The following is a 24,677-nucleotide window of genomic DNA, read 5'->3' on the forward strand; positions in this document are numbered from 1 at the left end:
ATTCAGTTGTCTCTTTTGATCTGTTTTTGATGCAGGTGACACTGCTGTCATTCTCAGTGGAATCAGAGTCGACTTTCCTCGATTACATCAAAGGAGGGTAAGTAGAGAGACAAACGCTTTTACACAGGTGCTATGAAGCACACATATTACTGTGCATTGATGCTCTGACAATAGAAGGGTGGGTCATAATTACACACAAACTGATTTCTTGCTGTTACAAGGACCAGTGTTATTTTAGTATTATTTATATTCTATTATAGGATATATAATTTTCAATTAGGTTTTGTTTTTATATGATCGGTTTTCATTTTAATGTTAGTTTTATTAATTATGTTTTTAGGTGGTTTTGTCATTTCTGTTTCAGTTCTGTTTAAACTAACCTAATTACTAATTAATTAATTACATTTTAGTTTTAGCCATTTTAGTGTTTCAGCTTGAATTTATTCCAGTTTTATTTCAGTTAACCAAAATGATCTTTAATAATTGTATTAATTTTATGGCTGCTGTTATCTTGTGAAAATGGCATCATTAGGAGCCTGAGCCATCGCGGTAGTGATCGTGAGGTGGAGCCACAATATAAAAGTCCCGTCCAAACTCCCACATACCCAATCACAACCTCACAGTAATGATGCCACACCCCAATTTTATAGTATCAAATAACTAACTAAAAGCAAACTTACAGTCATGGCCAAAAATATTGGCACCCTTGGTAAATATGATCAAAGAAGGCTGTGAAAATTAATCTGCATTGTTAATCCTTTTGATCTTTTATTTAAAAAAAATCATAAAAATCAAACCTTTCATTGGATGATCAAAATGTTTTGGCTTCACTTTTCAGGACATGTGAGGCACACTTTATCACAGATTAGCAGAGAAAGCTTAACTCCGCCTTTGACAGAATTTTAAATGGTAGGGAGCACTATTACGCATCTTCTGAAAGAGTACAGAATCTCTAGATCAAAACACAGATTCAAGATTCAAGATTTTTATTCGTCACATACACAATTATACAGCATATAACCAGCAGTTAAATGTAGGTCAGGTCCGTTCCAAGGACAGTGCAATTGTATAGTATACAAATATTAAGAAAAAGAAAAGTAGAAAAAAAATAAAAGAATAAAATAAAATATAAAAAATATAAATATAAATGTGCAGGTCAGTATGTTGTTGACTTAAATAGTAATATAGGAGGAATGTGCAAAATAATGTGCAAAAAAGTTGTACAGGGTATTTAAATAGCAGCAATATGAGGTAGAAAAAATTCTGAATAGCTTATTGATATAGTGATATATACATGGAGTCAAGTGATGTTATGACAGAGAGTTAGAGTTTAGGAGCCTGATGGCCTGGGGGAAGAAGCTCCTCCTAAGTCTCTCAGTTTTTGCCATCAGGCTACGGAAGCGCTTACCAGATGGCAGCAAAGTGAATAGATGGTTACCAGGGTGATTTGAGTCCTTGATGATTTTGACAGCTCTATTTTTGCAGCGTTTGAGGTAGATGTCCTGCAGAGAGGGGAGAGCAGACCCTGAGATGCGCTCAGCTAAGCGCACAACTCTCTGTAGTGCTTTGCAGTCCTGATTGGAGCTGTTTCCATACCACACTGAGATGCACTGAGTCAATACACTTTCTATGGTCCCTGAATAGAAAGTTTTCAGGATTGGTTGTGAGACCCTGAATTTCCTCAGCTGTTGCAGATGGTACAGTCTTTGCCTGGCTTTCTTAACCTGTGTTTGGATGTGTGTAGTCCAAGTCAGGTTCTCGGAGATGAAGCAGAAGCAGAAACAAGCGATAGCATGTGTAAGCAGATGCATATGTAAAATAATGTAATCATCAAACACCATATAAATCAAAACTGCCTGACGTCGACCCGGAAAGTGATATTGTGCAAGCTTTGGGGGTGTTGATGGAAGCGATTGACTCCATCTATGTTCTGATCATGTATCTGAATCCGATTCAGATGTAGTCTTTGACAAAAATATGATTTACCTCAGCTTTTTGCTCAAAATTTTGCGTTTTTATTTTACCCTTTTACCCTTGTTTTGTGGTGTATAACGTCATTTTAGAACATCATCATTCTCAGTTAATTATGGGGATGCAATTTCAAAGAAAAGACTACTGGAGGGTCCCACAAGGGATGAGTTCTCTCTCCTACACTGTATCATTCCATTGCTTTGCGGATGAGACCCAACTCTACTTGCCACTGAAACACCCCACGAAATCTTTGGTGTCTTATCTGGCTCTTAGCGTGTTTAGACTATATAAAAAATTGGATGGCAAAAAACTTCCTAATGCTAAATGAAGAAAAAACTGACTTTATTGTTTTCGGACAGCCAAAAGACTAATCCTAAATCACTTTTAGACGTAAGCCCATTGGCACCATATTTTAAAACATTGGAAAGAGATTTAGGTTTTCAAATTGATGATAATTTAAAAATGGAAAAGCAAATAAATTCTGTGGTATGTGCTTACTTTTATAATCTGCGCCTCATAGCTAAAACCAATTTTTTTTTTGTCAAATGCCTACTTTGAAAGAGTTATTCATACATTTGTTTTGTCACGTCTGTATTTTTGTAATTCACTGTATGGGGAATCTCCGCTGCATCCTTGGCTCGATTACAATCAGTCCGGAATGCGGCGGCGAGGCTTCTAAAGAGGGTAAAGAAATTTGACTCTATTTTGGTACTTGCAAACTTGCGCTGTCTCCCTGTGTGTTTTAGATTGTACCTCACAAACCTCTTGACACCTTATAACCCCCTAGAGCCTTGCGCTCAGAAAATTATAAACTTCTGGTAGTGCCTAGGACAATTCGTCATCAAAAAGGCGATAGAGCTTTTTCAGTAATGGGGCCGAGATTATGGAATGAGTTGCCGCTACATATCCGGTCTGCTAAATCTCTGTCAATGTTTAAGAAACTTCTGAAAGCTCACTTTGGGGTTGCATTTTATGTGAGTTAAACTGCATAGTAGATTATATGTAATTGTCATATTGTCCATATGTGTGTGAAGGTGTTTTGGTTGTTTGCTTTTATGTAAAGCACTGTGGGCAACCCCTGGGGTTCTTTTAGTAGTGCTATATAAATAAATAAACCAAACCAAACATTATTTTAGAAAGGAACATCTGAAGGGCTCAGTAATCTGACAGCCAGAGCTGTGATCACTACACTGGAGTATGCAGTGATTGGCCGTTCTCTTAAACTATCTGGCATTTTACAAAAAGGACAGAGTCGTCTCTTTGCATCCATCTGCTTGAAGCTCTCCAAGGCTGTTTGACTGAATGTCACACGTTCCATCAAAATCAGATTTATAGATATAGCTCTCGACCTTGGAGATTGTGTGATGAATATGTTTGAGATTGCAGTGGGTTTTTCTAAGCACTAGCTATGTTATCATTTCACACAGCTAGAATTCTCACCCTTTTTCAACTTTTGCCCTTGAAGAAAGTGTTTCAGCAATAGACCAATTTCATCATAACTTCTGTTCCATTACATATAGCACATGTATAATAGCAACAGACAGGCATTTTGGATTTGACTGTATACATTGTATTTTTGCATGTGGTTTAGTGCAGCTATATGATTTTGTCAAGTAGGATGCATTTCCTCAATAATATTTTGTTGATCCTAGAACAAACGTAGTCCTGACTTTGCCCCAACCTACTGTAAATAATTTACTACCTTTCAAATCAGAGTGAATTTCAACTCTGTCAGGCTCATTTCTGCAATATTATGTTGCTTTCTGCACGTTTTGTGACACTTTCCAGATGAAATGTCCAGTGACTAGCACTAAAAGTATGTTTAGTTCCGTGAACGTCCAGATGAATGTGAATCTGGAAATGTTTTATAGCGATGGTTGTTGTACATATGACGAGAGTTTGGAAATTAAATGTGTCACTGAAAGGTTAAGGGGATAGTTCACCCAAAAATGAAAATGTTGTTCCAAACCTGTATGAATGGTTTACAAATCATATAATTGTATTTTGAGATTATAACGTAGAAGGATATAATCTGCCTTTATTATCATAATTTGTGTGAAAAGGAATAAAAGTTGTTGGTGTTTTACTGCCACGAGTGTTCATTCTACAGATGTCTCGAGCTGATCTCAAGGATCAAGATCACATCCGATAAAACATTTTTTTTTTAAACTGATCGGTATCGGCTCTCCTAAGCCTGATCCTTATATTATGTCAGCTGTCATGCCGGTGACATGCAGTAGGTAGCAGTATTCACCTTCAAGTAGATTTGCCAACCGCCATTGAAAAGAAGATGCTCAAATGTACGCGTTCAACCGCCATTAAAACCAAAAGAACAACAAATGTGCGTGTGATGTGCAAGAACCAGCGAGATCTGTTCTAGTGCGCAACACACGTTTGAGCTTCTGTGTTCAATGTATTTGATGTGCAATTTTGTAACGATCACTCATTCATTTTATTTACTTTTATCTGCCGTCAGAGTATCTGAGACATTGTTGCCATAATGTGCTGCAATGGGTTGCATCTTGCTTCGGATTTAACTGAGAGACTGGTGTTCTAACCTTATCTCCGCTTTTATATGTTGCAATTTTTCTGCTTATTGTATATATAAAATAAAAGAAGTTTACATTGGTAGTCCCTGATCGGGACATCCCTCGTTCATTCAGCTGGAAACTGCAGTGAATTGTATTTAATTTTGTAAATGTGGCCATCTTCCTTTGTAAAGATTCTGGATTCAGAGCAGATGGTCAAGAAATATTTTGTTTCATTTAGCTTGAATTAAGGTAACAATAGATTTCCTACTGGGGTTCAATATAAGCCACTGCTGTCAAAGACAAATAGTGTAATGACCATGAGCTGAAGAAAAGAGTGGGGCGGAAGTTTTGAGCCTAATGCAAAATGACATTTAGGTGAATCCCTGTCCGTTTCGACTGACTGCCCCAGCACGGGCAGCCCTGATAGGGTTAGAGGGTTTACTGCCGTTGGGTTGTGTAAGCATCAGGAGACAGCCTGCAGGTTCATGCTCACATGGAGGCAACACAATGAAATGTGGAGAAAACAACAGCGTGCGTGGGCGCGTTTGTGCGCGCATGTGTATTCATGGAGCTGCAACATTGTGTTTCAGAGCACACGCAGCATGTGGGATTGCTTATTGGTCTGACAGACCATAAATTGATTAAGTCCTCGTCTAAATGAAAACAGGAAATTGCCACTTAGAAGAAGAACCCTCTGCATTATTGACAAATATTACTCTCTAAGTGACTGAGTTGGGAACAGCAATAGAGATGATGGATAGAAGAAGGAGGGAATTGGAGCACATCACACCCGAGCTGCTCCAGTTTGGTATTAGATCAGCCACGAGGAGAGCCAATCAAATCTAAGACCTCGCCAAAGCTTGATGACATGACCAGACAGCGCTATGTTTACTGAGAGAAATCAATTATGGCTCAGATAACATATTCGGCACACCCCAAAAACAAAACAAAACAAAAGATAAAGGCAAAATGCATTAATAAAAATTATATACACTACTATGTATTCACTGTTGGTCAAAAATACGGTACAAACAGACACATTGTGAAACATTATTACAATTGCTTTTTTGTGTTTTTCAATATTTTATATTTTATCATTTTTCCTGTGAAGGAAACACATAATTTTCAGTCTTTTTTTCAGGATGTTTTAATGAATAGAAAGGTTAAAATAACAGCCTTTATTTGAAACAGAAATCTTTTGTAACATTAAATGCATCTATAAGTGTAATTTTGATTAATTTAATGTAGCATCACTGAATAAAAGTACGAATTTAAAACCAAGGCTTAAAACAAGAGAAAACCATTTGTCAGAGAGTTAAGACAAATACATTTCAGTTGTATTTTTGTAAACTAGCCTCAAAATCTCATGCAGATGTGCTTCTCATGTAAATGTATCTTTTATAGAATGTCATATTCTGAAGATTTAGTTATCTTTTTTGCCAAAAAAAAACAGTAACTTATTAATCATGAGACAGTTGAAGATATTTTGGCCCTTGCCAATGAAGAATGTATCTGCTATGCTGAGTTCGGCATTCATTGCTGTGAATGCATGCACCTGATTAAGCGCTGACCTTGGAACTGCATGGAAGTGCACATGGCTGAGTGGCAGATAACCCGTTATAATGTGCTCCAAATCTCCGACCAGCCTGTGCATCCCACGCAGGACCAGTTTTGACATTTCTATTAAGGTGGATGGGATTGTGCTGGCCAGGGTAAGAGTCTATTGTGCAGAAAAAAAATGTTGATTTCAATATGTAGAACAGACAAGGCTGTCGCTAGCGGGGAGGAAGGTGGTGACGATACTGTGGACCCCTGACTGTTGGGGGCCCAAGGCCACTATGCTACAAAAAGTAGTGTTACATTTATGTGACTGCATTTGGAAACCATTAATGATGTCACTGGGTCATAATGGATCATAATGGATCATGCTACATAAAAACAGCATTATCTGTGCTGTGCTGTCCATTCCATTAGATACAGGTGGGGTTTCTATCACTATGCAGGGCTTCCCTGCCTCCCAACAGCAATGCAGAGAGCACTGCAGCTGACAAATGAGAGGGAGACACATAGTGACATGCATGTCTCCAGAAATCGATTCCTCTTGTCCTTCTGTTTACCCCATCCCAGGAGACGTCTGTTGTACTATACTAACCCCTAATACAGGGCATCCTTTTTACAGCCTATTAAGTTTCTGGGCCGTGGAAATGCCCTAGTGCCACAGGCTGAAATGGCTGGCAGAACAACAGCATTGCTGAAAGTAGCTCAGGATTTGCTCTAATTTGGAATGGCACATTCATGAGCAGACAAGAGAAAACCAAAAATAATATTCCTCAGTTTCATTTTTACTCCTCATAAATGTATAATTTAACAGTAATAATCCAGGGTAGTTTAGAAGGGCTTATTTTCCACAGCTTCGGTCACCTAGTTTCCCAAAATGAGAGAATTGTTTTTTGATGCAGAGATGCATACGCTGGGACCCGAGAGTAAATGGCTTTTAATGAATTAATAAAGAGGATAATTACTCACTGAGCTACACAGGGGCATGAGTCATGTATTAGCATGGAATTCTGAAGGTTAATGTAATTTTCTTCTTTTATTATGGTTTTATCGATTTTTCTCTCTCTCTCTCTCTTCATTTTTTTCTTGTGACCCACTGAATCCCTAATGGGCTGTCGTGTTTGACTTTTTGGGGATGGGATTGAATGCTGTCTTTTGCTGTCTGCGACACGTTTTTATCATGAAAATTAAATTCTTATTATTTCCTTTTTAAGTGCGCCATCATTTTAATTGCTTTGCTTTATGTGTATCTGTTTTATGCTAATGTTGTGGTATGTTAATTTCGAATATGGTACTTTTATAAAACAGATTTGGCAATAATAACTTCTGTCTGGTCAGTTGGACGTGTATTTATTAAATTATACAGTACCTTTAAAAGTCTAACATATTAGCCTCGGTTAATTAGCATTGACCAAAGTTAAACTGTTTCTATTCACTGCATCTTCTGCTAGAAAGCAAGTCATCCTTTAAGGTGCTTGTGGGACTCATTTAGTAGGTATTGCTAACATGCGGCGCAATGTGGTTTTGTGGCCGATGGGAAACCAGAGCAGTAGGAAATGAAGGGATGCGCTAAAGGCAGGGATGCAGATGGGCCTGTGGAGGCTGCACTGCCCTGCTGTTTGAGTGCAGTACAACTAGTAATGTGAGCTCAAAGTAATGGCTCCTCCTGTTTATCCCAATTAGACCATGCAGTTGGGGTTGACTACTCACATTAGCCATCATTTAGCCATGTTCGTGTTCATGCTCATGTGTGCGTGTTAACATGTGCCCACACAGACCCGTCTCTATGGAAGCTACCAAATCACTGCAGAGAGCATTTTTGCTTACTGTTTTGTTTTCTCATTTCTGCTTCTTTTCCCAGGACCCAGATCAATTTCACTGTGGCCATTGATTTCACCGCCTCTAACGGTAAGTAATTAAGTGGAGAGAACGGTGTGTGACCTCTTCAAAGGTTGGGGAATCCAAACCCAATCGTTGGCCTTTCTCTACTGCTTGTGTCGCTCAATACACTCCTATTAGTCGTAGCTGGGTGGCCCCCTGTGCTGCGGGGCTGAACGGGCAGCTGTGTAAGGGTTTAAGTCACGCTGAGAGGTGAATCGGTTGGATAAAACAGTCTAAAACGGCCCAGCTACACCAGCCGGCAGCTACTCCCCGTTGTTTTCGACACCACACTTGCTGCAAGTGTTCAAATAATTACTGTTCTGTCACAAGAAACTGCTTCCAAACATCTTTGAATTATTCAGCAAATTAACAAGATTTGTTCTGAACGGGGGTAGCGAGAAGATGGGAATAGAAGGCAGAGATTTATTGAAGGTGGCTGCCTGCAGTGCAAGAGAGCTGAATTACAGAGTTAGTTTGGAAACAATGCAACCATAGCTCAAGAAATGTTTGGATCCCGACTGTTTGGATCCCAGAACAACATCAATAGCTTAACAACAAACTTGGAGTGCTTGTTTGTGTGTCTTAAATTTACTTCTTGAATTGCTCTGGTAGACACAGTGGGTGTTTAAAAACCCACTGAATTGCATTGATAAGACCATGTCAACTTCGGATGTGAGCAGTGGCATGCATCAGATGTAAATCTAAACTGTTATAGTCAGTGATGAACAGGACTGGATGTAGCTTGGCAAACAGGACCAGAGGCATAGGTGCCAATTTATGTTTCTGCCGGTGGGTGCTCAAACCCCCCCACCCAACCCCCTTCAACGTTCAGTTTAATAAAACACATTTTCACCACTTTTTCCACGACTAAATAATAACAGGGCTAAGTAAGATGATATACACATACGCAACAAATTTAATATTTTCAAATATTTCAATTTCATTACTCAGTAATTAATTAAACAGTTTTTTTTTCTTTCTAGAGTATACTCCGTTGGAGGCATTTGATGAATTTACTACACAAAATGTATCTTTCAAAATGAAATGCACTGACTGCAAATACATTATTTAGTAACCAAATAATACACACATTCTTTCTATGAGGGTTACACTTCACTAAATAAAGTGATTTAATAAATACCTGTTTACAATAAACACTTTTTTGCACGTACACAGGACAAAGTTTTGTCATTGTAGACAATGTTGTCATTGTATCTAGCTTAGTCATGAAAGATGGTGTAGGCAGATTTGTGCAGTCTGCTAGCAATCACATCATTTACTGGACAGCACAAGCTGATTGATCTCAATCTATAGCCAGTAAGCTTGCTTTCTCAACATTTAAACAGTCTGGTTCAGTGTTCTTTGTAAGCTGGTACTGCAGCATGCTATCAGAGCTCCTCTTAAACCTTCCACCTCTTCCAGCTCCACCTGTGTAAACCTGTTATATGATTCATGTATGCCCATTCATGCAGCAGCTGCATATCTCACAAGCTCACAGAAGTGTGTCTGTTGGCAGTTGCAAGTCTATACTTGCTCAGCAGCAAGTATCCCACAAGTAGAAGATCTAGTCCACTAAGACCAAATACATATGGGGCATTATGGATGGCATTATAGTTGTGGCCTAATGGATAGAGAGTCCGGCAGTCTCAGGTCTGGCAGGGATTGTAGGTGGGGGGAGTGAATGTTCAGCGCTCTCTCCACCTTCAATACAACGATTGAGGTGAGACCCTTGAGCAAGGCACCGAAACCCCAACTGCTCCCCGGGCGCCACAGCATAAATGGCTGCTCACTGCTCCAGATGTATGTTCACTGCTGTGTGTGTGCACTTGGATGGGTTAAATGCAGAGCACAAATTCCGAGTAGGGGTCACCATACTTGGCCACACGTCATGTCCACGTCACGTCATTTTCCCTTTTTTTAACATTGTCTCTTAAATTGGTGTCCTAATATGTTTGTATTACTAGAAACTTTTTGTTTGCTGTTACATTTTCAGGAAATCCATCCCAGTCCACTTCTCTCCATTACATGAACCCGTACCAGATGAACGCCTACGCCCTGGCACTGAAGGCTGTGGGGGAAATCATCCAGGACTACGACAGTGACAAGATGTTCCCTGCACTGGGATTTGGAGCCAAGCTGCCCCCCGATGGACGGGTGTCTCATGAGTTCCCCCTAGTGAGTGAGCTGATGTTCATCTTCCTGTTGTCTTGAACTTCCTGAAAATCCCTGAGATTAGTCCAAAAGAGTTTGTTGATGCCAAGAGTATCAATGTCCTTCAATTTTTCTCACTTTCTCAGTCGTAAACTTGAAAGTATGCGATGCTAGGCATTAGTGCTCTGGAAGTGGTTTAATGATTCTGAGATGAGACTGTATGAGAGACATCTATAATTGGCAACCCCTGCTGTCATATTGATTGATCCAATCCATGTTTTCTCTCTTCAGCATTGTTTTTCTGTTGAACTTTAGTTGGCTTAAATGAAGACACACGTGAACCATTGATTTCTGTCTTTCAGAACGGCAATATTGAAAATCCTTACTGTAATGGTATTGAGGGGATATTAGAGGCATACCATCAGAGTCTAAAGACCGTCCAACTATACGGACCTACTAACTTTGCCCCTGTTGTAAATCACGTGGCCAGGTAGGTTTTTCCATTTGAAAAAAAAATTCAATATCAGTTTTATAATCAACTTATAATATAAATTTATAATAAACACAGTCCACATGAACTATTTATTTATTTATGGTAACTGAAAGTAAGTGATTTCTGGTTTGAAGGCAGGTTCGAAAACATTAAAAAGTATTTTATTATTAGTAGTAGTAGAATTATTTTGAATTTGGCCTTTTTATTATTATTATTTCAAGATTTAAGATTTAGTAATGTTGTTGTGTGCTGTCTTTTTGAATGTATTTTTATTTGTTTTAGTAATTTTATTATTTTTTTCTTTACATATGGTATATTTGATTTCAGCAAATATTTTTGATTTCAGTTTTATTTCAATTCATAAAATTGATTTTGAATGGCTTTACTTTTAGTTAACAATAACAACACTGATGTTTAGACAGGAAGTAAATGGAGAAGTAAAGTCATTTGTTTTTACCTTATGAATATGCGGTCACAGTTTTGAGTAAAAGCTAATCTAAACACAGCATAAATTGATATTTATTTAACACTCCTCCTCTATCTAACCTTGCTTTGCCCACTCTTGCATCATTTCAAAATTGACTCCATTAAATTTCCATTTCAAGCTATTCAGCTTGTTTTTGTTTCCATGTAAAATGTCAGCCTGTTTGCACATTGCATGCAAATGATAGATTGCCCAGATTTAGTGGAATGCAATGCAAATGTTATTTTCTCCATGAATAGTGAAATTGATCTTTGTTTAAATTTTTGAGTGCGTAGCATATGAACAGAATAAGCCTGGCATCTCAAACTGCTTGGCTAAGCATCTCGTCTATGGACTGTCTCTTTGAAGACACTCGAGATGATTTCCTTGGCTTCAGTTTGTTCGACTCTCTGATGATGTTCCATCAAAGATGTCTGACCACGAAGGCCAAACACTTGGCTTTTGAACCCATATACTGTTTGTATTAGTCCAATAACTGATACAAGAAAGATGCTGACATGGAGCAAGCTTGTTATCCTATTGTAAAGCTCACAGCATAGGTGTCATAACAGACTGACTCAGTACTGACTGCAGCTATTTTTTAATCATCATTTGAAAGGATAGTGGGTGTTTCCAGAAAAAGGAGACAAAGTAATTGTCTAAAGACATCTCCACCCCCTCCCTTATGTCACGGCATCACACAACCAAATAATTTTCCATCTGATTACACTGTGGTAATTAAAAATGCCATCTTCCACAGATTTGAATTAGACTTTCTAAATTGAAGCATGATACACCTCCTCAGGCTCTGGCTCAGAGTTGGCGACGGCAAAGATTTATTTAAACATACAAAGCAAAACATGGCTGATGTTAACATGGCATTTGAAAACCAGGAAAATAAGAATGTAGTGAGTAAAATGTGTAATGTAAAGAAAAATCAGATGTCTTGAAGTATGCATTGTTTTTGTTTTTCTTGTCTCTGAAGTTATGCAGCTGCTGTCCAGGATGGCTCGCAGTATTTCGTGCTCCTCATCATCACAGATGGGGTTATATCAGATATGTCACAGACCAAAGAGGCCATCGTGAATGTGAGTATGACCACTAAAAGAGGACAAGTGTCCCAACAGGACAGGCTGGAGAGGCTCCAGATTGCTGCTCTGTTCCACTTTACTTCCTTTTCAGGCTGCATCCTAACTGAAATGAAACCTCATAAGTGAAAAGGCTGCAACTCCAAGCACATCATAGAAAATAGATCTGTTCACAAAAAGTGCACAACAGATTCAACTCTCAATTGATTTTGCATTGGCATGTTGCTAAGCTAAAGGCACAGAACTTCAAAAAGCACATTACACACCAAACATCCAGTGTTGGATAAATATTCAATTAATCTCAACGTCCACCATTGCGATTACTACACGAAATGCTTCCTTAAAATGTAGCCAAAATGAAGCATCTTAGGAGGCAGCACACCTATTATGCCTTAAAATGTGGTCTGCAAAGGCACCTATATAAGTTTCAGAACAGAGATTTTATAATTTGTGCAAAATCCCTGGTCTTCATCTTCAGCCTGCACTGAACTAACCCTTCTCTTGTGGTTGGTATGGGTTTTTATAGATGATATATATTGTTATAATCTATTTAGGGTGCATAATAAATGCAAAATGGATGACTTGCAGTGTATTGCGGTCATAATTTACACTTAAAAGGTCAATCTCATCTCCAGTGGTGCATGCCATTCATCTAGCCTATGAACTGGCCCGATTTCACAGCAGACTGGATTTAAAGGGAATTTGCGACTGTTACTCAGATTTGTAGAACAGCCACACCTTCCTTTTAAGATCTTGCCTGCTGCTCTTTCCCCAGCGGCCTGCGTCTGCCAAGAAGCCTCACATTTCCGTCCACGTGTGACATTTAAGACCTGAACCTGCAAGGTAAAAATGGTGACCTATGGTGCAAACCTATGATTTTCATTTGTGTGTTCAAAGGACTTTTAAATTTTTTGAATCTAAATTTGGGTGTTTGAATTTAAAACAGACATTTTCATCAAAACGTAATGAATTAAAGATAAAGAATGTTCCACTGCATTGCAGATCTGATTAATGATTTCAGGAGGTTTAAATCAGAAACGAGAGATATCAGCATAGAAACCAACTAATGTAATCAAGAACGGGGCTGCATCTCTTAATCAAATGAAAAGGTCATGTGGTCTTGGTAATTTATTTGCCATGTGTGCATCAATTCAATAATTACTATACTGAAATATGGAAATTGTTAACTATTTTATCATTTGGAATCTATAAAGGGAAAGTTCATCCAAAAAAAAAAAAAACCTGTCATCATATATTCACCCTCTTCCAACATTCAAAACCTCTTTGACTGACTTTCTTTCTACTATCATTCTTTTAGCCAGAGTTATCTTATGCTTTCAGCCCACTAAGCTTATGAACTATCACTTTAAGCAGAATTTGAAAGAAAGTGCCATTCACAATAAATCATGAGAGGTCTCTGTGTGAATGGTACAATTTGAAGTAATCTTTTTTCCAGCTGCGCCGTGCTGAGGGAAATGTGTCAGTAATGAAAGCTGTATCTGAAGTGCTAATACAATCTGCTTTTGCTCTCAAGCACAGTATGATGGTGAACAATGTTCATAAGTGCTAATTCAACTCTAAAGCTCACCATAATGCTACTCGGAAATTCAACGTAGGAGGTCTGTTAATTTGTCCAGGTGGACCAGGTGTCCTACTCTTGTGCTGGGTTGTCCTGAGTGGCACACATATGTTGCATTAGTTTCATAACAGTGTGTAAAGTGTTCACAGAAAATCTTAGAGGAACACTGACCTACTTCTCTCCTCTGCTCTGATTCAGTAGGACAGATGCATGTATCATTCATGAGTAAAGCTGTTACTCTAAGCAGCTGTTTGCATCTCATCCTTCTTGTTCATTTAAAAACAGGGCTTAGAGGAATGGACATTCGCCCACGCAAGGCCTTTTCGATCTAAGGGTGTTTCGACAACATCTCTTCACGTTCCACAACAACTGACAGCATCCTGCTGCTAAGCTGTCTCATTACAGTTTCAGCATAGATGTGAATGTAGACATGTGGTGTGGCATATGCGTATATAGCAATATATTTACAAAGTAGGGTTTGAGGGAAAAAGTACATTGTCTTCATTGTCTTTTTTATTTGTCAGTTGCACATCAAATGTCGGCTATATTTAGGGTTTGCAATATGGCTTCCTCTACAGATGTCTATAATGTTTCTCAAACCGTACATGCACTGAAAAATTCAGTGTTGAAAACAGTTTCCATGCTAAAATGGCTAGTAAATTTCACAATTAATTACAAAGTAACACATCTATCTATCTATCTATCTATCTATCTATCTATCTATCTATCTATCTATCTATCTATCTATCTATCTATCTATCTATCTATCTATCTATCTATCTATCTATCTATCTATCTATCTATCTATCTATCTATCTATCTATCTATCTATCTATGTGGAGCTTACATTACTGCAGTCTTTTAAAGAAATTGTTCACCACAAATCCATAAAAAAAAGACATTATACACATTTGGATTGGCATGAGAACGAGTAAATCGTGACATTTTTGGGTGAACTATCCCTTTAAGCAGAATTTTAAATAAATTGTCATTCACAATCAATCGTGAGAGGTCTCTGTGAATGGTACATTTTGAAGTAATCTTTTGTCCAGCTGTGCCGTGTTGAGGAAAATGTGTCAGAAATGTGTAAAGGGATAGTTCACAAAAAAAATAGCAGCATACAAGTTTGAAAATCAGTTTTGATTGAATTATTCCTTTATGTGTTATCAAATGCTGTGTTCTGTGTTGGGCTCTGGCAGACTCCAATGAGCCACGTACATTTATTTTCTGTCTTAGATAATTAGCATTGAAAGCTGGAATCCTCCCATCTGTCAGCTGAAGACATGCAGCCTTTTTTTATTTGACATGGTAATTACGAATAACAATAAGCACGGGTGAGGGCTAATCGGAGGATGATAATGAGAAACAACAACATTACGAGCGCATTCATTTGTCATGTTGGACGTGGGCAGGCCTGCAATGATAAGCCAGTCAGGATGCTCGAGCGCTAGCAGAGGTCCGTCATCCGCCAATCAGATATGACGTGCAACATGAAGGACGGCGGGATTAATCAATTAGACAGCTCTTTGTCAGATTGAACCGCCCGCTCGCTGTGTGACTGATGATAGGCTTAATAGAAGTTCCTGTCCTCAGTCACACACTGACAGTATTTCATGCCATGTCTGACTCCATCCTACGTTTTCTACCCTTCGTTAGAGCATGGGCATCATTAGTTTAGCCCCAAACTGTCTGTCATGGCTCCAAGTAGAAATCTGTACAGTGCAGTTTCCTCACTTACAGTACATGCTCGTACAGAAGACCTGGAAGCTCTGCTTAAAATAATTGTTTGGCCAGAACAACAGCTCCTAGTGAACATCAAGCTCCAAAAAGAGCAAAAAGTTTTCTGAAGCCATGCAATACAAGGTCATTAATGGGCAAAATGGTGCCAATAAGTACATATATTTTAACAATAATATATATATATATTCATTATTCATTTCCATGTTAAATCAAAATATTTCTTTCTAAAGTTACTGTTCTGTAACATCTATTCGATGCCTTTCTCATTTAACACAATGACTTTAAATAGTCTTTTGGTCTTTTAATTTCTCAGCCCAAATTCATCTGCAATTTGCATTAATTAACTGTATATAAGTTACTAGTATTTCCACAAGGATATGCTGTTTTCATTCAAATCAAAGCGTAAACAAACGTTGAAAACGTATACGTTTGGTGCAGCTGACACAGAACAGCATATGCTATTTGCGTCCAGCGGATATTCTCCAAAATGATGCTATGCTGACACAGATGAGACATTTTTCTCCATTCTGTCACAGAGGGAGTTTTGGTTCCTTGCCGCTGTCGCCTCTGAAAATAACAACATGAGGTTCTGAAATTACAAGAGGGTTAATAAATAATGATAGAATTGTCATGTTTGGCCAAACTGTTCCTTTAATGTCCAAAAGCCAATTGAATTTTCCAAACCATGTCTTTCCTTTAGCAGCGTAATGATAATTTCCTACAGCAGCTGGGTGCTGATGACATTACATTAGCATTCTCCCCAGACCAAATAATAATGCTGTAAGCATGTGAGCGTGCAGCTTTTGTTATAAAGAAACACGGTGCAGGTAATTTGTGGGTTCTTAGAATCAAGTTTTTTCCTCCCATTTTGTTCCTAATGTTCGCGTGCTTCTGCATTCATATATGTTGGCGTGGGGGTTCAGGACTGCATGCGTGACGTTGAAGAGCTGTTGTCAAGGAAACTATGGTGAACTAACAGACTGTTTTGTTTTCTCATTTCTTCAAATCTGTCCTGTCAGTCATGACAGAAGACGATGGCACAAATGGGGCAATCGACTTCAATTATTCATAGTGCCCTGCCTCTCTTTATGACATACAGGCTTGACAGGACTGTCATAATCTCTGCACTGATAATTTAAGATTGTGGAAATGAGAAACACCTTACAGCCCCTGTCAGTAACAGTTGATTTGTTGTTATGGTCTTGGAGCGAAAAATGAAGATTTGGTCTCTGAAGCTGTCAGAAGAGCAACAGGAAAGTTTTTATTACAGAACATCTCAAAGGGGGAATGGCGTTATTATTTTGGGCTGCTATCACAGGAAGTAGAGCTTGAAATTGATGCTTTTGTGGGGTATTATTCATTTGTACTTACACATAACAATCAAACGCTCTGCAAGTACCATATGCAAGTCGAAATTAAGTTTTGAAAAAGGAAACAAGTAAATTTACTTGCCAGTTGATCTGTAAAATTAACTGTAAAATGATTCAAAACAAACATGTTCCAAATATCTACTGAATAAACATTGAAACATTGAAACTTGCAAGCCTTCTTTACCATCAGACATTTAAATCTTTCAAACTTTTCTAAACATATACACACATACGTATACACAAGTGCAGTTCAAAAGTTTGGGATCAGTACAGTTTTTAATGTTTTAAAGAAGCTTCTCATCCTCATCAGATTATGATAAGATAACTACTAAATCTGCAGTCCGTAACTTTGTTTTGGTTAAAAATTATCCAAAATCAATATTTGTGCAAATTCATAACCGGTTAGTGTTCAAAACTATCGCCTTACTTCAGCCCGATTCACAGCGGTTAGCTTATAATAATGCTTTCTCATTTGAGTGGTACGGTAGGTTTTCACGGGAAATTCGAGCATGGTTCTGCTTCATTACGTCACGTCTGTAAACATAAAGAAGTTGTCCCGGCTAGTAGGCTACAGCATGTGAGGATCCTGCAGGTGGCAGATCATTTATAGCCTTTTCTCACAGCAGCTAGAATAATTAAATGCATCATTTTGATGGCGGATTGTAATTAGTATTATGTAAGTAAATGTGAATTATGAAAGCATTATGTGTTTATGAAACACATGTGAATGAAATTAAATTATATTCCATTTTTAAATGTGCTTCTGATTGTAGATAGCCTGAGTTTACACACGATCTGTATTTTAAAGAAAACCAGTTCGAAGGGAGCATAATTTGCTTTTTGGGTTAAAATCATTTCTTATTATGAAATTTGAATGCTATGACAATTAGATATTAGACTGTACAGAAATTGAAATCTACATGCTAATACACACTATACTCATAGTCACACAATGCTGATGTTGTTAATTCGAGAATAAAGTATAACAATAATAATAATTTGCACTGTTTGATGTGATATGAGCTAACTGATCTTTAGATTAAATCACCAATGGTAGCGCGATTTATGGTAATGCTTTATTCCTCAGTTGGTCAGAACAAACATGACTGACTTGTAACTTACTTGATCAGATGACAATATACAGTGAAAATTCTTATTTGGGTCGCATATTCCAAGATGTAGACTAATCTGTGATTGCGAAGTACAGTAAATATCCACACCGGTGTGGTGACTGACTGCCACACATTCACCTCAAAACATTAGATTCATCCGCGCTGGAGCCGTGCCGGAGTACAACCCCACGCAAGCAAGATAATTGCAATTCCGGGTTTTCAAACATAGATGGTGACAAAGAGGCAAAACTTACGGATTTCAGCGTTAAGTATGGCTCCTCCCAATACAAAATCAGTATCAGAGGCACTGATATTTTAAATTATTCTGTTCTCTTTGTACTATGGTCTAAAGTGCAATTTATGCACTCAAGTATGATAACATTTTTTAGTCTTTTATTTGCATTCAGGTGTATTCAGGATTCAATTCTACAGTAATAGTGTTTGGACTCCACATTTCTCCATTATTTCTCAAGATAACTAGCACTCTTCTGTAATAGTTAGCACACATTCTGCCTAAGGTATGCTAAGTCAATCTATATTAGGCCATGCTAGCAAACTTGCATTTAACTGGATACTGTAATTAACATTAATTTGTTTACTGCTGCCTTTCTGGTGGGTTTTTTTTTTTTCTGCACATAAGGTTATCATGGGGTCAGATGTGATTTTCTTATTTTGTTTGGCTGTTGTGGTGTAAATAGCGGTGCTGTGTGGCCTGTGCTATTTAGACCACTGTTCAAATAGTCACTCTGAATCTACTAGCCTTTAATTTAGCAGGGCACATAAATGATGTAAAATTGATTTTATGGTATATGAGTGTACTGTACATGAGAGGAGGAATGTTTGGTTGTAATTTTCAGATATCTGGAGGGGGAGTCGGTGGGAGGGCTGCTAGAGAAGCGGGTGTCGTGGTGATCATACTGGCCCCGCCACTCTCTCCCTTTGCTCACCCTCTAGAACACCCTCTAGAACCCTTAAGAGTGTTCTGTTCCATCACTATAAGTAGCTAAACACCTCTGTACTGGACATATGAGATATGCATACCAATACCAACTGTTGCATTCAGTGTTAATGGAAATTAAATTGTGTTTTGGTAGTTCCTGTTATTCTATCTGTCTGTCTGTCTGTCTGTCTGTCTGTCTGTCTGTCTGTCTATCTATCTATCTAACTATCTATCTATCTATCTATCTATCTGTCTGTCTGTCTGTCTGTCTGTCTGTCTGTCTGTCTGTCTGTCTGTCTATCTATCTATCTATCTATCTATCTATCTATCTATCTATCTATCTATCTATCTATCTATCTATCTATATATCTGTCTGTCTGTCTGTCTGTCTGTCTATCTATCTATCTATCTATCTGTCTGTATGTCTGTCTGTCTGTCTGTATGTCTCTCTTATTGAATGAACTGTTGTATGAATGTACTTCAATACATTCATAAACATGTATACATTCTGTCTGTGTTTCATATATATAACAACAACAAAACAACATAAATTTGTGCTTTGAGAACATAAATATTGTTCTGCCATCAGGCTGCCAAGCTTCCCATGTCCATCATTATTGTTGGAGTTGGACAGGCTGAATTTGATGGTAAGTTTTTTTTAAGGGCTGTCAATTTGATATATTAAAGATGAATATTATTTATTTGCATTATATTCTTTTAATTTAATCAAAGTTCATAATTTATTTGTTTATTTATTTACTTATTGGAGAACTTCAACTTTTACTTTATAGAATAAAATCCACACTATCATGTAATATATAAATATTTTTAAACTTTTTTCAGCTAAACTTTGGTCCCACTTTATATTAGGTGGCCTTAACTACTCTGTACTTACATTTAAATTAATAATTTGATACAATGCACTTATTGTGTACATACATGTTTTTACATTATACATATATTTTTGAAAATACCTATATGTAGTTACATCTGTAATTAATTTATGTAATTACATTTATAATTACTCTGTTGACCCATCCCTTACACCTTAACCCACCCTTAAACCTACCCGTACCACCAAACCTGTCCCTAACCTTACCCGTATCCCACCTCAATAGCAGCAAAAGTGTTTTGCAATACAATAAGTACATTGTTCTTATTTTTTTGATGTAAGTACATAGTAGTTAAGGCCACCTAATATAAATTGTGACCAAAACTTTTTATGCATTTTGGGCATTCATTTACATAACAACAGCATTTTGAGCACCTGAAAATGCAAACTTTTGAAAATGTGTTTCAAACTGCGCATTTCAAAAGTGCAAACTACCTTTATCTGAAACAAGTCATGCATATACTGTGCAAAAGACAAAATTGCTCTGTTGGCTGTGGAGTCAAGACATTTACAAATATGATTAAAAGATGAATATGAGACAAAACCACAGAATGCCACGTTTTATTATTGGGTGATTCAACATATAGATGTTTTACCAGCTAAGAAGTTCAGCACTTTTAGAGTTTCATCCCTCTATCTCTATTCTATGATGACACACACAAACCAGGATGAAGACGAGGGAGCTGACTTTGAGAGAAAAGCAAGCAATTTGGATGCTAAAAGAAAAGAGGAAGTCAATTAGAGCTCTAGCAAAAACAAAGGGCATGGAGAAATCAAGAGTTTGGAAACCACCAGCGACACCAGCAACCAACAACTACCTGATCGGCTGAGAAAACAACAGTAGTTGATGACAGACAAATCATAAAAGCTGTGAAAATGAACCCTAAAAGACGTGTCTGTAAAATCACCAACAACTTCCAGAAAGCTGGGGTGATGCTCTGACAATCTACTGTCCTCAGGAGACTTTGACACAGAATTACAGATGCTACACAGCAAGATGCAAACCTCTGACCAGCACCAAAAATAGAAAGACAAGATTAGAGTTTGCAGAAAAGCACAAAGGTGAGCCAGAAGAGTTTTGGAACTGTGTTTATGGACCGATGAGACAAAGATGAACCTTTATCTAAGTGATGGGAAAGCAAAAATGTAGAGAAAAAAAGGGAACTGCAATAGTCCCAAGCATACAGCCTCATCTGTAAAGCATGGTGGAGGTGGTGTCATGGCATGGGCATGCATGGCTGTCTCTGGAACAGGCCCTCTCAACTTTACTGATGACTTAATGTATGATGACAGTAGCAGAATGAATTTGGAAGGATACAAAACCATCTTGCCCACCAATATTCAAGAAAATGCCACCAGATTCATTGGGAAGTGCTTCATATTGCATCCGGACAATGACCCAAAACACCCTGCCAGTTCAGTCAAGGAATTTATAAGAGCAAAGAAATGGAAAGTCTTAGATTGCCCAAGTCAATCTCCAGATTTAAATCAGATTGAACATGAATTTCACCAGCTGGAGAGGAGAGTAAAGGCAGAAACTCCCCAAAACAAGCAACAATTTGAATTGGGTACATTAAAGGCTGGGAAAAGTATTTCAAAGGATGAGAGCAAGAGTCTGGTGATGTCTATGGGTCACAGACTCACTGCTGTGATTGTGTGCAAGGGATCTGCAACTAAATAATAGCTTTTAATATTTTATATCTGCCTTATGTTCAACTGTCCCAATACTTATGCTCACATCAATGAGTGGGATGAACTCTAAAAGTGCTGTTCCTTTTATTTGGTAAAACATGTATGTGTTGAAACATCTAATAATAAAATGTGAGATTCTGTAGTTTTGTCTCATATTCATCTTTTAAAGGCTTCAAGTTTTACGATATACCCTTAATACCAGCTTAGTGCCCCTGCAGCTGTGTATAGCAATTAGTCAAAGAAGTGCTTTAATAGCAATAAACAGGGTTGTTTTTTTTCTCGGCTGTGTGTGCAGTACAGGTTATCTAGAGATCATTTAAGGAGACCTGGTTTGGGCTAATAACACAGCGAGAAGTAATAATCAGCTACATTGCGTGGGTATTATTAAGCACATACTATCTGTCAGACAACTTGGGCAGTTAAGAGAGACTTTGATCGATATTGAAATAAAGCTTCCTCCTAGAATAACAACATGCCTCACATGCACAGAGGTGGAAGATGAGCTCCTGTCGGATGAGGTGAGCAAGTCATGAGGAGAGGGCCTATTGTTTTAGAACACTGTAATAGAATTCTCTATGTGCATTCTAGTTACAGAGCCCAATTATATTCAGTTGGTACCAAAGCAATAGTTTTGAGACCCAAAATAACTTTTTCAACTGAATGTATCACTGTGCATACAATAAAAGTAGTAGTTCAAAAGATGTTATTATTTACATTATTTACACGCCTTTATATAATTTTAAAACTGTATTCGTTAAAACAAAAATGAAGTTTAATATTTAGTTGTTATTTAAATAAATGTATAGGCACAGCTCCAATGATTTAAATGTACTTCCTGTCTTTTCCCACAGCTATGGTTGAGTTGGATGGTGATGACATCAGGATTTCCTCAAGAGGAAAATTAGCGGAGCGAGACATTGTCCAGGTGACATCAGTAGTAGCATGCACAAGTGATGCTCTTTCAAAGCTTGTTTAAACCACAAGTATGCTAAGTTAACATTCAGGTTTTAAATAGCTGTGACTTGTCACCCCAAGTCTCTTTCTTACAGCAATCAAATCCATTAAGCATGAGAATTGTAATTACTAATTCAGTCACCGTGGAATCAAACCCTTGTGTAACAGCTCCACACCATAACCCACATTATTATAAAGCAATTCATTATGCAGGTCCCCTATGAATGCAACCTGTCATTAGTAGTAATAAGAATATCTCAGGCTACTGAGTCATGACAGCGAGCAAAGTGAAGAAAACTCACTCTTGGGGCAGTGTATAATTTGTTTTAATCAGGAAGAAAGGATAAGAATATTTTGGAATGTTGTTGTCTTTCCCATAAATTAATGGATTTGTGGATGCACGAATGGGAATGTTTTGGAGTGTAATGAATGTTTGAATAGATGCTTGAATGAATGGATCAGTGGTTGACTTAATACATAGGTGATAGATGGATGAATTGATATGGAAAGGATGTATTATTGGAGGGATGGATAAAAAAATGGAGGATGAATGGGGAAGAATGCAAGAATGCATTGGGTGGATGGATGGATGCACTGAGTGGGTGGATGGATGGACGGATGGCTGGATGAAAGGCCAAAAATTAAGGGATGGATGGATGTAATACATAGGTGATAGATGGATGAATTGATATGGAAAGGATGTATTATTGGAGGGATGGATAAATAAATGGAGGATGGATGGGGAATAATGCAAGAATGCATTGGGTGGATGGATGGATGGATGCATGGATGGGGAAAAAGGCATTAGAAGGATGGATGGATTCATTGGGTGGGGGGGGGGGGGTGTTGGCTGGATTGATGGGTTATTATTATTAGTGCTATCAAACGATTAATCGCGATTAATCACATCCAAAATAAAAGTTTTTGTTTACATAACATATATGAGTGTACTGTTTATATATATGTATATGTATATATATATATAATATTCACACATGCATGTGTATATTTAAGAAAAAAAAGTTGTTTATATTTAAAAAAAATATGTATATATAATATAAATTATATGAATATAAATAGATGTAAATATTTTCAAAATATATACTTTGTGTGTGTATTTATATATACATAATAAATATACACAGTACACACACACATAACAAAAACCTTTATTTGGGATTTGATTAATCACGATTAATCATTTGACAGCACTAGTAATAATGCATTGGATGGATGGATGAAAGGCCAAAAATTAAGGGATGGATAAGAATGCATTAGGTTGATAGATGGATGGATGGATGGATGGGTAAGAATGCATTAGATTGATGGATAAGATGGATGAATGGCTGGATGAAAGGCCAACAATTAAGGGATAGATGGATGGGGAAGAATGCCTTAGGTGGATGGATGTGTGGGTAAGAATGCATTAGATGGATGGATAAGATGGATGAATGGCTGGATGAAAGACCAAAAATTAAGGAATGGATGGGTGTTGAAGAATGCATTGGGTGGATGGATGGGGAATAATGCATTGGGTGGGTGGGTGGATGGATGGGCAAGAATACATTGGGTGGATGGATGGATGATAGGCCAAAAATTAAGGGATGGTTGGATAAGGAAGAATGCATTAGGTGGATGAATGAATGAATGAAAGAATGAATGAATTAAAGAATGAATGAATGAATGCATGAATGAATGCATGAATGAATGAATGAATGAATGAATGTGGTTTGGATTAAAGGTTGCATACCAGTTGGATTATATTGGTGGATGGATGAATAAATTGGGGTTAGATGAATGAATTGGTTCATTGATGATATAAATATGATTGTTATTCATTCATATCTCATCAATGCACCTTCCTTCCCCATGGCTGGTTTGAAGATAAAAAATGTGGGATCAATGGAGGGATACAAATAGAGGCATGGATGAGGGAGCAAAAACTGCGGAAGGAATGAACTTCTCTGGAATGGAAAGTAGACTTAGATGGGCCGCAAGATGACTTAAAATTATTTATTAACGAATATAGTGTAGTGTATTAATATATACTTTTAATTTTAATCTTAACGTAATAAGTATAAGAAAATATAATCTATCGGACAAAAGTTTGGAATATGTAAAAAAAAAAAAAAATAATAATTAATTAATTGATCAAGGGTGACAGCCAAGACATTTATTTGTAAGATTTCAAGTAAATGTTATTCTTTTGAACATTCCATTCATCAAAGAATGTATCACAGTTTCCACAAAAACAACAACAACA

General features: G+C 37.5%; 1 protein-coding gene across 2 annotated transcripts in view; it reads left to right on the forward strand.

The window, feature by feature from the left end:
* Positions 1–24,677, forward strand: part of cpne5b (copine Vb) — a gene marked incomplete at its 3' end in the record, with an annotated part of 164,198 nt that overhangs the window by 137,787 nt on the left and 1,734 nt on the right. Inside the window, exons 13-19 of one of the 2 annotated variants that reach the window (XM_079396420.1) lie at positions 36–97; positions 7,921–7,967; positions 9,934–10,115; positions 10,454–10,581; positions 12,033–12,135; positions 19,466–19,523; positions 22,312–22,385. In XM_079396420.1, the coding sequence (XP_079252546.1) occupies positions 36–97; positions 7,921–7,967; positions 9,934–10,115; positions 10,454–10,581; positions 12,033–12,135; positions 19,466–19,523; positions 22,312–22,385 (654 nt within the window). Of the gene's footprint in view, positions 1–35; positions 98–7,920; positions 7,968–9,933; positions 10,116–10,453; positions 10,582–12,032; positions 12,163–19,465; positions 19,524–22,311; positions 22,386–24,677 lie in introns of both variants that reach the window. The other variant, XM_079396421.1, reaches the window with a different exon arrangement.

The sequence above is a fragment of the Barbus barbus genome (genome assembly GCF_936440315.1).
Source record: "Barbus barbus genome assembly, chromosome: 37".
NCBI lineage: Eukaryota > Metazoa > Chordata > Actinopteri > Cypriniformes > Cyprinidae > Barbus > Barbus barbus.